Source organism: Parambassis ranga, chromosome 16 (assembly GCF_900634625.1).
Source record: "Parambassis ranga chromosome 16, fParRan2.1, whole genome shotgun sequence".
Taxonomy (NCBI): domain Eukaryota; kingdom Metazoa; phylum Chordata; class Actinopteri; family Ambassidae; genus Parambassis; species Parambassis ranga.
This window is the reverse complement of record NC_041036.1, coordinates 8,767,637-8,783,260: the sequence shown is the minus strand read 5'-3', so window position 1 is coordinate 8,783,260 and position 15,624 is coordinate 8,767,637. Positions and strand designations below refer to the sequence as shown.

The 15,624-nt window shown below is 40.4% G+C and overlaps 1 protein-coding gene across 1 annotated transcript in view; it reads left to right on the top strand.

The window, feature by feature from the left end:
- The window catches only part of LOC114448150 (CUB and sushi domain-containing protein 3-like), a 184,495-nt gene that overhangs the window by 117,779 nt on the left and 51,092 nt on the right, over window positions 1-15,624 (top strand). The window contains exons 40-47 of the mRNA XM_028424904.1: window positions 666-735; window positions 2,329-2,445; window positions 2,700-2,909; window positions 3,374-3,562; window positions 4,883-5,060; window positions 8,683-8,828; window positions 9,399-9,479; window positions 10,143-10,256. Of these exons, the coding sequence (XP_028280705.1) occupies window positions 666-735; window positions 2,329-2,445; window positions 2,700-2,909; window positions 3,374-3,562; window positions 4,883-5,060; window positions 8,683-8,828; window positions 9,399-9,479; window positions 10,143-10,256 (1,105 nt within the window). The remainder of the gene's footprint in view (window positions 1-665; window positions 736-2,328; window positions 2,446-2,699; window positions 2,910-3,373; window positions 3,563-4,882; window positions 5,061-8,682; window positions 8,829-9,398; window positions 9,480-10,142; window positions 10,257-15,624) is intronic.

The following is a 15,624-nucleotide window of genomic DNA, read 5'->3' as shown; positions in this document are numbered from 1 at the left end:
ACTGAAATTGGCAGGAATTTAAAGAGCATCAGTGGTTATTTAAAATTACTTTGTGAATTATTTTTGTATGTGTTTGGGTACAGATTGAGTCTTGTTCTCTCTGGCCATGTCTATATCAGCACTAATACACACATATACCACACTTATAAAAATGGCAAATGCTACAAGAACTGCAGCAAATCTGACTAAAAACAGCAGTAAAGTTGTACTTAGTTGAATCAACGTAAGTTGATCAGTAACAGAGTTCTTTACCCACCTAGTTAAGGATGATCCCTTTTTTTCTGTGATACGTGATGCAACCTTGCAGTTTTCAAACTAAAATGGGTGCAGCAGCCTGAATCCCATGCACATAAAGACTCGCCATAGCAAAACAAAAGTGTATTAGTGTAGATATAGCCTTAGGATAAACACTTTCCTCTGTAGTCAGACCTCGGGTGGTATTTGTACTGCCCGCTGAGCAGCAAGAAGTGCCCTCCTATTCCTAATACCATCAAATATTTACACAAAGGCAGAGAAATCTCAGAAATGTGATTTCCAGAGATCCTGAGGACAGACATAAAGTCTTGAAATCTACTTTTGGTCTGCTCTCAGTGATTTATTTTGTTTTTTTGCTGTTTACAGTTGGAGGTTGTAAATAAATTGTTTTTGTTTGTTGTCTTGAACAGGGTAATGCATACATTACCTGCATGCCTGGTCCCGTCAGAAGGTGGAATTACCCCGTACCTCTGTGTTTGGGTAATGTATTATTTTATATGCTCTGACATTTCTACTGAACAGGGATTCAACGAGTGATATCGTAGACAGTGAAACCACATTTGTTGCACTGATAACAAGCTCAGCATCTTTTGTTTATATTCTGCCACTCACCTTTTTTCACTGACTCGTTTATCTTTTCATCTCCCTATTTCATATTTCTCTTATACTAGTATTTTACTCATACACAGTGACACAATAAATCAATGGCCTCACAGAGGACTTGTTATTGTATTATGGAAAGCAACAATTCCATTGTAAGTTCAGGGGAAGGGATGATGGTTGGGTGTGGAAGACTTTGGGGGGTAGGGATTATGAATTTTCTGCTCTCCCCTTCAGTTGAAAATCAATAAGGCTTTGCACCGTCTCAGTGTGGTGTTTGATTTCTGATACTCCTGATGAGAGTTACTTGTCTCCTGTGACAGCACCTCTGATGCTGATTGCCACAGTGATAGATCTAGAGATTACTAAGGACCCACTTCCCTTGATCACTTTGATCCCTCCCTGTTCTGATGCCCCCAATTTACACACAGGTACACAAACACATTCATAACATACATTAGAGCAATTGCACCCTCAGTGACTATAAACATGTGAGCAACACCAAGCTGCACTCTTCATGTAAATGCACTGTCCCTGTGGTTTTCACGCTTCCAGTCAAACATAAATCCTAGTTTTACTGTTGACAGGCATGTTCTTGGATGCGTGTGTTCTCTTGTTGGCTTAGCTCCTCGCCTCCTTTACAGTACACTCACCCAGGATCTGTATTCACTTGGCTGCTGATAAACCCACATCAAAGTGGTTGCATGCCCCTGCACAAACAGTACAACATCCCCATAAGTGCCTCTCCTCTTCCCTTTTATTTCATACAAAAGCAGGTCAAGTCAGTGTCATCCCACTCCCCCACCCCCAGCAGCACAATTAAATCCCAAGACAGTTTTTGCCTCGTCCTGGCCTTGGTTGATAGTCCCCATTGAAAAAGCAGCAGTAACCCTTTGTGTTCCCCACCATTTGCAACATGAATGAGCTTTTTGGGCTTGTGCTGGGGACAATTAATGATTCAGCTATGAGTATAAAAGATTATATGCACCACATGTGTTCATGTGTGAATAGGGCAGGTGCCACAGCAAGCGTGAAGTAAGCACCACCACTACTGAGCAAAACTGTGATGGCGCAGAAAATATTGACTCCCTTTTTTATTAACTGTTACAGCACCACCAAACAATGAATGTTTCTAAGTCTGTTATCTCTTTATGAATGCCCCCATGGAGCATTATCCACACCATCAATAAGAGATGCGTATAAGTCAAAGACATGCTCAGACGGCGTTACAGACTCCCCCTCCACCACCCCGGTGTGCATGCAAACACATAAATGAACAATATAAAGGCAAAGGCGAAAACTTGCATAAAGACTTTTGTCACATACACAATTCTGTAAGTACTGAAATTCATGCACATATACTCTTTGCCCTCCCCCATATTCACCCCCTGCTCATTGTTTTTCTTTGTTTTCCCACTGAGGCATTTCTGTGAAGGAGTGACATGTTCTTTCTCCTTGGTTGGTCTCCCTCAGCTCAGTGTGGCGGCTCTATGACAGACTTCAGCGGCGTCATCCTCAGCCCAGGCTTCCCAGGGAATTACCAGAGCAGCCTGGACTGCACCTGGAGAGTTCAACTCCCGATTGGCTTCGGTCTGTTGTCCCTCCTCCATCTTTCCTTTATTTTCTTCTTTCTACTCTCCTTTTTTTTTCACTCGTTTGCTAGCTGTTCTGTCTCCTCCATAATTTTATGGAAAAATACAGTACACTTCTGCTCACTTTGATTTTATTGATATCTGTATATATATATATATATATATATATATATATATATATATATATATATATATATTGATATTAATATCTGTCCTCCTGCTCTACATTAACTCTTTCTGTCTGTTCTTTAGGGATCCATCTGCAGTTTTTGAACTTTTCCACAGAGCCTGTTCATGACTATTTGGAGGTGCGCAGTGGGAGTCTTGAGACAGGAACGGTGATTGATCGGTTCAGTGGCCCTGTGGTGCCCAACTCTCTCTTTAGCACTACCCACGAGACCACTCTCTTCTTCCATAGCGACTACTCTCAGAACAAGCCTGGCTTCCATATTGTCTATCAGGGTGAGAAACAAAGATTGGCTTTGTGCTAGCAGCAGCTGAATTGGAGGAAGATTGAGGAGTTTGCTAAAAGAACACTCAAAAGGCCATCATTTTCATTCGATACAAATCAGGGACAAAGATTAGTCCTGCAAGACAGCATTTTAACTGAGGTTATAACATTACAAAAGGTTAAAGATTAAAGGAACGAAAATCAATGCTTACGTCCTGTGAGACATTCCATTGAACATTTCCTTGAATAGTAATATTGTTGTCTCTGTCAGTGGGATATTTATGTTTAAAGCCGACGGGATAAAGAAGCATTAGTAATAGGGAACATGGTACTTTTTTCAAGAGAAGAGAAAGATTTTCAGTTTACTGAGGGATATTAACACAGCAACTGGACTCAGATTCTGTGTTTCATAAACATCCTCTATGTTATATGTATGAGATTTATTTTGTTTATTTTGGTTTTGTTTTTACTCCAGCATATGAGCTGCAGAGGTGCCCAGACCCACGCCCATTTCGGAATGGCATAGTGATTGGTGAGGATTACAGCGTGGGGATGACGATTTCCTTTGAGTGCCTGCCGGGATACACTCTACTTGGAGAGCCTTCTCTCACATGTCTGCATGGAGTCAGCAGAAACTGGAATCATCCTATACCTCGCTGTGAAGGTGATTACTCACTTATCGTGTTTTATACAATGACTGCAATCATTTCTGTAAAGCGCCTAGGGACAATGTGCAATGTAACTGAAATTGAAATTACACCAAAACCCGCTAAAAAAATATTGACTCATTTTGACTTTACAAAACTTTATGATATCTTCAGCTTCATTCTCTGCCAACTTAGTGCTGACTGAAGGATGTTTGAGTGTTTTTTGGAGAAGGATAAATCTGTGGGTAAGGTGACTGTTGGATATGACAAGCATGTCATGGTATAGTGTCAAAAAAGGAGCACAAATCCTATCCAGAGTGTAAGCCAACAGATGTGTCAAACTACTGCAGACTTATTTTTTTCCAATGAATGCTGATGTTAACCATTACCACCAAAGTCAAAAGCCTATTGTAGTTAATGGGGTTTTTGCTAGAGTCATATTCATACAAAATGAGAGAGTTGAACCTTTCTGACTATTGATCTGTCACAACCTCAGTGTTTCTCCCATCAACCAAAATATTCTCAGTTACATATCCTGTTCTTTTATTTCACTGTCTACAAAAACATCATGGAAAAATATAGTGCCTCAAGTAAAGACAGAAGTGTTTTTCTGTTGGCATTACCCACTAAGAATAACATCTTTGAAGTTATTTTGAATAGATAAATACAGGTTCTTGAGCCCGCTTGAAGTGCTGTCCTTTGTTCTTGCACATCAAAGCTCACCAACAATGTAGCACCACTTTACTGAACTATAAACCGGTGCAGACCATTAAAATGATACACAGAGCATCTGCAAGTCTTTATTGCAAAGCTGAATATTCCTGTCTGTGTTGTAAATCTCAAGGAGTCCCCTCAGATGTCACTCAGGTTTGCCAAACTATCTTTCATCAGCTAAGTGAGGGAGAGCGTTATGCTTTGAGTCCACAACATAGTTTGGTTTTTCTCAGACAAAGTGGTAAATATATTTTGTTTGCTTCGTACACACCATGTTGCTCCTGCCAAGTTCAGAGTCCCTTTTTGATCCCCGGGGCAATGCTTTGGCTTTGACTCCCAGTTCAAAGTCAAATTTGAACACATCTGAGGGGCTATGAAGGAGGGAGATGTAGTGTCAGAATCAGTCAGCATCATAAAGTTCATAGCAACCAGTTGTTATTCCTGCAGTTGTATCTAACAGGTACATTCTTCCCCTAGTATCTCAGTGATAAGCCAATAACATGCTGATATTTTTTTTTTATCACCAGTTGGCAATATAGCTATAAAAGCAAGTTTTATAGCTTGAGGTAAGACTTAGCTTTCTATTCTTGTCTAACATATCTGACTTTCTTCTCCCCCTCCAGCTCTCTGTGGTGGAAATATAACATCCATGAATGGCACAATTTACTCTCCTGGACACCCAGCTGAGTATCCGCACTTCCAAGACTGCATGTGGACTGTCAGAGTGCCTCCTGGCTATGGCATCTACATAAATTTCTCTGTTATCAATACAGAACCAATCTACGACTACATCACTGTGTGGTAAGCTCTCATTTCTCGATCAGACAGTAAGGCATTATTATTCATTCATCTTATAGCATGCATCATGTTTTCTGTACATGGCCTAATAGCGACAGTGTTTCTCTGTGACTGTACAGATGACACAAAGCATTAGGCCTTAGGAAATGTTACAGTTTATACTATAGACAGCTATACAGCTAATGGAGGTCCTATTCTTTACTTAAGGTACATTTTTCTATAATACTTTAGTCCTTTTGTAAAGCAGTAGTATACAACTATATTACATCATTATGAAATAGCTTTAAAAACACTGTAATGACTTGTAATGGGGGCTCTCACATTACCACTCCACACGCTGAGTGCCTGTTCAGGCACTATGTAACTTAGGTTGATGGGTGCAAGAAGTGAGTGATGCTGTATGGTACTACGTCACACTCTACCTTCCTGGCAGAGGGAGGCTTTGGTATTCTTCCCACAGACATTGGGGGAAAAAAGAGGATGTCAATGGTGGAAACTCTTGCTCTTATCAATGGTGAGAGGTTTATAAGAAAGAGTTACAGCAGGGGGCTTCTTCTGTATTTTTTTCATCTTGCTACAGAGCAAAGAAGCGAAGGAGAGAAAAAAGCTGATCGAGTAGGAATAAGTAACAGAGAAGGAGGGCTGCCTTTTACTTATTTTTATTTTTTTTTAAACCACACATGGTGATGTTGCCATCCGCAATCCACATATTGAAGTTGGCAGCGCAGTGGGGCTACATTCACAATACATATCTGCAGACTGTCATTGTTTATATACCCAGAAACATGTGTAACACCATCCATTCTATTTTACTGCAAGACTCCTCACACCAATGAAGAAAGCATCATGTGACACTGGGTTTGAGCCTCCCTTTCATGCAATTTCTGGTTCAGGTTTGACAGATGTTTAGCCGTTAGCAAGACATTTTATGCCAAGTGGTGTAAAAGTGAATCGCTCTTAAACCCTGTCACAAAATATATAAGAATAAGAAAAAGGAAAGCAGTTCTTACATAATATGGCTTTTAATAAGCATTTTGCTCCACTGAGCAAACTCAATGATTTAACAGTTGACTAAGTGTTAGGGCCGTAGGCCAGTTGCACAAATTCTTTTCACAGCTTGTAATATGACACCCATATTAAAAAGGCCAACAACCATTTGAATATTTTGACCTCTGTCATGACATTTGTGGCATCGCGTTTCTTTTTCAGAAAACACTACTGACATACTCACAGCCACTCCCTGAAACAAAACAGGTTGTAGAGAAGTCTGTCTGCCTATAGTCACTGTGTCAGTCTTCCACTACTTATCAAACTTATGATTGATGTGCTAAAAAGACAGAGTTGTGTATCGGCATGAAAACATCAGCTTGGGATGTTTGTTAGTGCATAGAAACAGTAGAAACTTCAGCTCTTAACAGACAGTTGTACAGCAGTAAACAATTCTGCCTGCCTTCTGTCACTCCAGCGGCTGCTTGTCTGTCATCCCTTCTACCTATACCTTCCTGTTGCCTCCCTGTTGTGTAGTAAGCCCTAGGCAGTCATGGAGCTGTCCTCGTGGGTGATAAAGGAGGGAAATGCCTTCCAGCATCTGGGGCTGCCATTCATAGCAAGGGAGGAGGGAGCTACTGGCACTACTGTTTTGAAATGAAATGGCGCATAAACAATGTGTCCCCTGATGGCAAGATTTCATTTCCCTGCCTGACTGCCGTCTTCCATTTTGCTGATCACTCTGAAATGAAACAGCAATAAGACTTTTTTTAATATACTGTATATGATATTAAAAGTACACATAGATCCAAAAAAAAATAAAAAAATAAATGTTCCTGTACAGCATTCTGCTGAATAGGCCTGGAGCTACATGAAGTCCCAGTAATGAAATACTTCTCTCTTGTTCTGAATAGTGCATAAACGTGCAACTGAAAAGTAATGTACCATTTAGGGTGTTACTACATGTGACACAAAAACAGTTATCCAACTATCATGCTTCTGATTTCTGATACAAATCGTGGCAACGTTCTTATAGGGGGTTTGATAGTTTTTCTCTGCTGTCATTAGCAGAGGTGCTTCTCCATCTTGGAGTCTGCGGCTAATGCACATCTCATAAATGGCTTCCCTGCTAATGACAAGTTCTGTCATTACCCCACAGCCATTCACCTATCCATCCATTTATCACATGGAGGGTGGGTTAATGTAGTTTGGTTCTGTATGTTTTTTTTTCTCTGAGGTATTCAGTTAAGAAGAAGTCTATATGTACATGTATAACCACATTGGAAAACCTGTTGTGTTACCCGTAAATCTGTGATCTGTCACATTTTTCATGTTGTATAACCCCACCCAGCATCCACCTCTTTCTCCATTTTCAAACTACTTCCTTCTAGCTTCACCTGAGGGACGCTGGGGTCCATCCAGGTCAGCTGGAATGTATAAGTATGTTCTGCGTCTTGCCTGAGGTCTCCCCCAGTCGGATTTGCCCGATGTAGCTCCACAGGGAGATGCCCCAGAGGTGTTCTAATTAGAAGTCTGTGTCTGTGCCTCAACTCGCCTTTTTCAAAAGGAGCAGCAGGTCTTCCCCAACTCATTCCAAATATGTGGTTTCCTCACTCCATGAGCTCAACCTCCAGCTTATTTTAGCTTTTTGTACCTCAAATCAGGAATTCTGCCTTCAGGCTTATCTCCATTTTCAATGTGGCATTTCAGTTCATGCCATTTGTCAATTCTGCACATAACTGTAACCTCATTTGGGAATGAGGCCCATAGACACTTAAACCCTTTTTACTTAGAGCTCCAGCCCCAAATGCCACAGGATGCCTGTCCAAGAACTGCTGCAGACATGACAGGCTGACAACATTCAGAGCCTTTCACTGTCTCAGGGTGCATCGCATCTAGCCTGACATCATGCTACTAACTATTTCAGCAGCTGCAGTGCATTAGCTTTTTATCTTTGTTTCTGTTTTGTAATTCATAGAAGCCTGGAGCAGTTAGTACACTGGCTTGAAACGTATCACTGTCTCAGGCTTTGATTGTGTTTTGACATTTGTTTTGCATCACCTTAGTTCTAAGACATGCCATTGAATTGGAGATGAGCTGCCATGTTCTATAGCTACAGTAATGTAAATGTGGGATTATGCTCTGCAGACAAATCCACATGGCGGCTATGGATTACTTTATCTCAAATAAAGTTTTCTCATAACATAACATTATAACCATTCAGTCTCAATAGGTTCACAGAATATTTCTTTATTTGCAGTATGTTGTAACAAAATGGGTCTCAAAATCTGTTTTGGAATTTAAACTGTATTTTCCACAAAATTCTGTATCATTGATTTTTTTTTTTTTTTTTTTTTGCCCACACAACTTTATTCCACATCAATATGTAACATGGCTGGAGGGAGCAAAAGTTTCAGTACTATACCGCCTCATCAGCTACCATACTGAACTTCTACTTTGACACTGTTGATTAATGTGAAACTTTTTCTCAGATTGTCAGAATGACTGCTGAGTCCACAGGACCGCTGGGGGATAAGCAGACCTGCTCTTTGATCCCAGCAAGTTATTACTGGTGTTTATTCATAAATCATTTCTCTCTCTCTCTCTCTCTCTCTCTCTCTCTGCATTCCTTTACCAGGGATGGACCCGAACAGACTTCTCCTCAAATTGGTCAGTTTAGTGGCAGCTCAGTTCAGGAGGGTGTGTCCACTACCGCCAATCAAGTCCTCATCAAGTTCCACAGTGACTTCAGCACCAGTGGCTTCTTTGAGCTGCATTACTATGGTAACCACCTATTTAATTTCACCTACGCAAAGACATTGTTCCATTGTAATAATCATTGATGTGGTCTTCAGGTCTCTACATTGCAGTAAGTATGCTAAAATAATGAACATGACCGGAGAGCAGAAAGAGATTGACCCCTTTGTTTCTGTATTGAAATCACTTAATTTTCCGCCTTTGCTTATAGTGTTGCTACCTTCTAGTTCTGTGTAGTGATGAATGATAAATGCCTTCTTCTGCCTATTTTTCTTTTACACTGTTAAAACGGCCCTTTGTATAGAAGTTGATTAATAATAAAATGTTCCACATCTTAGCTTAATTAGTGATTGGTTTTTGATGATCACGGACAGCGATAGTTGGCAATTTATGATCTAATCTAGTTTCAGTGTGATAGAAGACCAAAGATTGCTGCAGCTGAATAGAGAATACACATTTACACACACACACACACACACACACACACACACACACACACACACACACCCCGACACACAGACACTGCCTGTGTGCATCTTCTTTTGTTGAATGCCCATCTAGTACACTGTGTTGCAGTGTTTGTCTTCTCTCCAACAGCTTACCAGCTGAGAACGTGTCAGCCGCCCCCTCCTGTCGCCAATGCCACTATACTAACCGATGATGACGAGTTTGAAATAGGTTTGTCTTATTTTATTTTGCTTGTTTGCTGCCCAGGGACAGTGTATAATAAAATCAGTTTGCACTAGACCTAAGATTATTTGCTTGGACAGCTGTGGACAAAAGGGATAAATAACTGGAATAGGTATATCTAATGTCGCTAGTCATTATTTAATTAATTTATTCTCTGCTTAGAAAATATTTTACCCACCATCTCCTTCCACCTGTAATGTTCTTTCATTTGCATTTTGCTTGCCCTTTCTTCTTTATATTCGGGCTTCTTGCATTAAAATATTAGTTTGTGCACAGGAGTAATTAGCTCTACTTATAAGCTGTTTGTATTTTCAGTGTTCATAGACGATTAGCAAAGTGAAGTGGAAGTCATATGGCTACTGGCTGCCTTACTCTCTGTCTTTGAAACTGAGTGTAATTTCCATTGTGTGTGTGTTTGCTTGTGTACAAGTCTGTGGCTGTGTAATGTAATGAAGTGCCGTCAGTACTCCAAGGCTAAGGGGATGTCAATCTTCATTACAAAATGTGTTGTTGATTACTGTTTCAAGTGCTTGCACTAAGGAGTTTTTTGCCGTGTGTGTTTGTGTGTGGGTGGATGAACGGATGCTTTTTCATGTCTACCCCTGGCCTGTGTGTGTGTTTGTATGATTGCGGGTGCAAATGACCTCACAGGGGACATTATTCGCTACTCGTGCCTGCCAGGCTTCACCTTGGTGGGCAGCGAGATTCTGACCTGCCGACTTGGAGAGAGGCTACAGATGGACGGACCACCGCCAGTCTGTCAAGGTTAGTTTTTATGCAGTGTGGGTTTATGTTTTCGCGTGCCATGAATATATTTCCGGCTGAGTGTGTGCACATTCCTCTACATTTCTGTGTATGCGTATCTATGCTGGTCTGTAAGCGTAACTATGCTGGTCTGCATGTGTGCTTGACACCACCCTGCCAAGGTTGGGTGCAGTCAACATCACCCAGGGTTGATGCATCATTTAGCAGACTGCCAGCAGAGCCCCTTCCAGCAGGCTCCTTGTGGCAAACAGCGTCTCTATCCTAATTTATCAACATTTACGGAGTCAGAGTGCTACCGACCCATAGACCTGTGTTCCCATAGGATCAGTGTTTGATTCTAGATGATCCATTTTAAATTGATTACAGATATTTATTTCTGCTTCCTATGCAATAAAGTAGAGGAGCCAGTTTAAGCAGAGATAAAAGAGCTTACTTACTTTTAATGCCACTAAATGACCTCACAGGTGTGGATGATGTTCAGTGCCTGCTACATGTTACAAGATTAATTTTCAAACAAGAAGCCAAAGAAAAGAAATATCTGTGTTGTCTGCATCAGACATTTTGTTTAAACTAAAAAACAAATGCCATCAGCCTGCCTGTCGAGCCGGTGCATCTCCGTCTCCGACAACAGAGTGCTCTGAAACATCTATCCCCTGTGGATAGGCGTCTTTTGAAGTGCCCTGAAGTCGTTTGTCTACAACGTCTTGAGTCGATGAGCATTTGTTTGTTTCTTTTTCTTTTTTTATTCTTAGAAACTTGAGTAATAGCTTTGGACTTGTGATCAAGGCATGACAGATACCCAACTAAACCCGTAGCCTGCATTCATGAAGCCTCCTTGAATAGAACTAGTGATTTGGAACCTATTTGCCCATCCTCAGCTGTTATTATTTGATGTCTGGTTTGATACCTTGGTCCCCTAAACCAAGATATCAAACCCCATTCCCACCCGTAGTGAATGTGCCGCTGACACAGTTTTGCAGTAGGAATTTGGCTGAAATGAATTTTGCATACGACCGGCACAGAGAAATAGACACAGCAAAGCTCGAGCCGACTAACGTGAGTAGTTGATGCAGGATCGAGACACTATCTCATACTTTATTCATAAAGGCTCCATGAAGACTTGTCAGTGAGCAGCTCCGTTAATATATGCACACACGTCAGAGCGACCAACAGTATGGCAAGACCTTAACAACAGGGTCTTCTTTACCTGTGCAGCATAGGGCTTACCCCAGCATTTTTCAAAGTTAATAATTTATAAAAGCACAAGTCCTGCAGTGTTTTATGAGCTTGTTCAACAATATAGAATAAAGAGAGATGGAAAACAGGATGCAAAATGCTTGTTTACATACTACATCACACTATTGTAACATATAGATGCTGTTATCCTGACATTCAGGAGATTAAAGCAGAGGAAAGCAAAGTACAGTACTGTTTGAAACTCTATTGGTAGTTTTTAAAAGCAAACCAGCAACAATAAGCGATCATCTTTTTTTTTTGCCATGAAAGGGCAATCAGTCACTTGAGAGTACTGGAAGATAATCAAGCTCGCTTGTCATTGGTCTTGCCAGCTCACCTTCTCATGTGTTACTAACTACACGGAGCGCTGCCAACACCAAGCAGCTCCCATCAGCTCACACACTGTACTTCACAGGCTTTAATTTGAGTGACTAAATTAACCTGCCAAGTTCAGACAGGCAAAGCATGTTAGGATTGTTCTGGTAGAACACTAAAAGGCAATCAATCATCCAACTATTTGAGATGTCCTAAACTGTTTTGATGTTGGACAGCATATGCTTTAATACAATACACAACGGAAAACAAACAACTTTATTAACTCCACAAGGGCAGCTTTGGTGTAGCTTATTATAAACATGAAACAATATCACACAAAACAAACAAAAGTAATTTGGAACAACATCTATAGTCTAGCTGAAAGAAAGGATCAGAAAAATAAGTCACGAACAATGACACACAAAGATCAAGAAATTTTAGTTTGATTTAGAGCAAAAAAAGAAATCACAGTGGTGCCCTGATGGCAAGAGAATAAATTCATGGACATATCCAGAAGAAGTCAGAATACTTGCTGCTGTCTGAAGGATTTTTGGGATTTCAGATCTCTTTGTTTCACCACAGTGATCTTAGAACAGATTTTAGCAATGCTGTTCATACTGCTCCTGTCTTTTACCATGAGGCTGTGGAACCGGCAGATAAAGGAAAAACTCAGAAGGCCCTCCATTAAAGATTGATAAAAGCGACACATGATAACAGGACACAGAAAAGAAAAGAAAGTTTGTGGAGTAGGTGAAATCTCTTGCTGCTGCATCACAATAACCTTGGTGATATGTTATAAATAGTACTGTGCATTGCTAAGACAACGGATACTCTTAGGTATCGATAACTTAATCAAACTAATTTGTGAATAAAAAAATTTGGGTCATAGGAGGAAAGACCAGATGAGTCTAATTAAGAGTAAATGTGCTTTGAAATGAGTAATGTAAGGCCCAACATGGATAACAAATGTGTCAGATAACTGCTTATCGTACTGCTACGTAAAACCTGCTTCAAGCATTACACAGGCGATGTTAGGACAGTTTTAGAGGTTGTAATTTCTTTGACGTTTTCATAGATCACCCCATTATTATAGTGGAGAATTCATTGCAGTGTTGTGTGTTGGATACATTCTGTCCTTGCGCCACCTCTAGCGTGAAACTAATTGCTCTCCTTGGGACATATAGAGTTGAATTTAATTTGAGTTGACCTGGTATTCACTTCCAGGAGAATTGCAACAGTAAGCTTGTGAGGGGCCATTTCCTGTCGGCAGCTTGCTGATAGGCCAGGAAAAAGAATCCTCCTGTGCTTGCCCAGTTCCGCCTTTTTTGTTTGCTGTCAATGCTTCTGTTAATTGTCAGTTTATGCATTTGGGATAACACTGAGATGGCCTTGCGTGGCTATGCAATAACACTGCCCAGATACCCCTGGTTTGTAAGATATTTCCCCAGCCCCCGTTGTTCATCAAAGCCTATGAGGAAGGTTATACAGGAGCTTTGATCAAGGATAGAGGCACAATTGAGTTGACTGTTGTGCTGTGTAAACCATCTGCCACATAGAGGTTCAGCCCTATTACATATCATATTGTTCCAGTCTTCAACTATCGATTTTTTTTTTTTTTTTTTTTTTAGAAACTCTAATACAAAAGCAAATACACACTATGTGTGTCATAGTATTTCAATTCCATATGTGCAGTGTGCTAAAAAAAGGTAAACATTTTGTGGTTTGGTGGTGGATAAGTCTTGAGGTGTTTACGAGATTCAATGAATGCCAGCTCTTCTTTGTAAAGGCCTGGCTATTGAGATACTGCATGATAGCACTATTTACTCCATGGCTTGGTTGTGTATTATTGTTTAACTGTGTGTTTAACTTTGGATCGTGTGGTCTTTAGACATTCTTTTTTTTGTTCATTTACTGCATTCAAACCTGTATGATCATCATACTTTGGCCATACTTTAACATATATTAGAGTAGATATATATCTGCTTTTGTAGTTGAGCAAAGTCACCACACATTTTGTATCAGAGGTCATTATGAACTCATCCTATGAAGTATTTTAAGCCTTTTAAGATTAATATTTGAATCCCTGCACCCCTAAAGTTTCAGGCACAGGAGTTGAAGCCATAACTGTTCTTACTGGATAGATTTGTGTTTGTTGCTTGGCAACACTAGCTTATTAAAGTCATGTGTAACGGGGGATTAATTGTTTCAGTAACACCTGCTACATGACTCTGTTTACAGTGCATTAGGTCTTGTCAAGTGAGTCAGTTTAATGTGCAGCTTAAAGCTGTAGAATATCATCTGAGTGATGTGTAGTAATACCTTTTGGTTTAGTTAGTACCCTTTCTTTGAAAGAAATGCAGTTGTTTATGTTAAAGAACCCTGATATATTGAATGAATTATATATATTGTATTAAAGACATTTACATGTTATCACACATGAACTGTAGAATCAGTTCATTTATTTCCCTGATGTTGGACCTAGAGCAGATTTATTTTATGTGTATTGACCCAGACTGCGTATAAGGCACTATTAAATCCAAGTTTTGTATTAAATACATTATGTAAGTCTTTGTAAACTGTAGTTGCAGTTTCTTGTGACTGGTTGAGTGGCCAAGGCCAATAGCCATGAAGGTGGTCATTCTGCTTTTTGTCCTAAATTTTAGTGGATCTCTGACAGATATTCCACCACTGTCAGTAGCAGCAGAAGAACTAGCCCTGTGAAGTGATGTAACCACACCAACTCGAGACTAACCCATTGTTCCCAAATGAGCTCCATACTGCCAGTGAGAGTATGGCTACGTTCAGACTGCAGGCTCAAGTGACCCAAATCCAATTTTTTTTGCACGAATGTGACCTGTAACTTATATTGTCATGACAGTCTGAACAGCTCAATTCTGTTTTTTTTTTAATCCAACCCAGGCCACTTTCCTATGTGGTCCTAAATCAGATATGTATCCGATTTTTTCCAATGCGACCTCAGTCTGAATGGCTACGCGGCATAAATCCGACTTTTGCGTCAGTAAAAGGCGACAGACGTCAAAATTCTGTGACACAGGAGTGGGCAGACAAGCGGTGTTGGCAACAAGCGCCTGTTGCCAGGCAGTAGAGCCCAACTCCAACACGCTTCCTCATAGATGAGGGAGATGTCGGCCCTCTTGCTGTGAAAGTGATACAGAAAGGCGCTCACAGACGGATTCAAAGGTTTTTGTCATTATGAAATTATGAATGAAGTCAGTGTCGCTAAAAGCAGCCACATCACTATCCCACCATATCGCACCCACACACATCTCTGTACAGACGCTGCAGCTACTGCTCTCTTCCTTCTCAGTCGTCTTCTTAATATTATTTGGTTGTAAATTTGTTGGCTGCGATCGGACATTAACATAAACAAAGCTACACAAGTACACATTGTGTGACGTCGTGTCCTCTTCTGCGCATGCGGGTCACTTCAAGGCCGCAGTCCGTTCCCACAGTGTGGTAGCGGTCGCATATTATTTTGTAAACACCAAGAAATTGAGCATTAAGACCTGCAGTCTGAACGTAGCCTATAACTCTTATGCTAAAAGTACAACAAATGATTCTTCCATCTCCAATGCAGCAGTAACTGCATTAACTGCATAGAAAACTACTCAGTTTTTTTATGTCCTGGACTTTAAATAATAAACTGTAATAACTGTAAAATTAAGACTAAAAGTGGCAAAAGTAACAGATTAACTATTGACCTGATTCACTGCCACCCACTGTGTGCTCAGCCTTTAATTATCTTCAGTTTGGAGACATGAAATCTCACAGGGGCCATGGTTCAACATTTATGCTT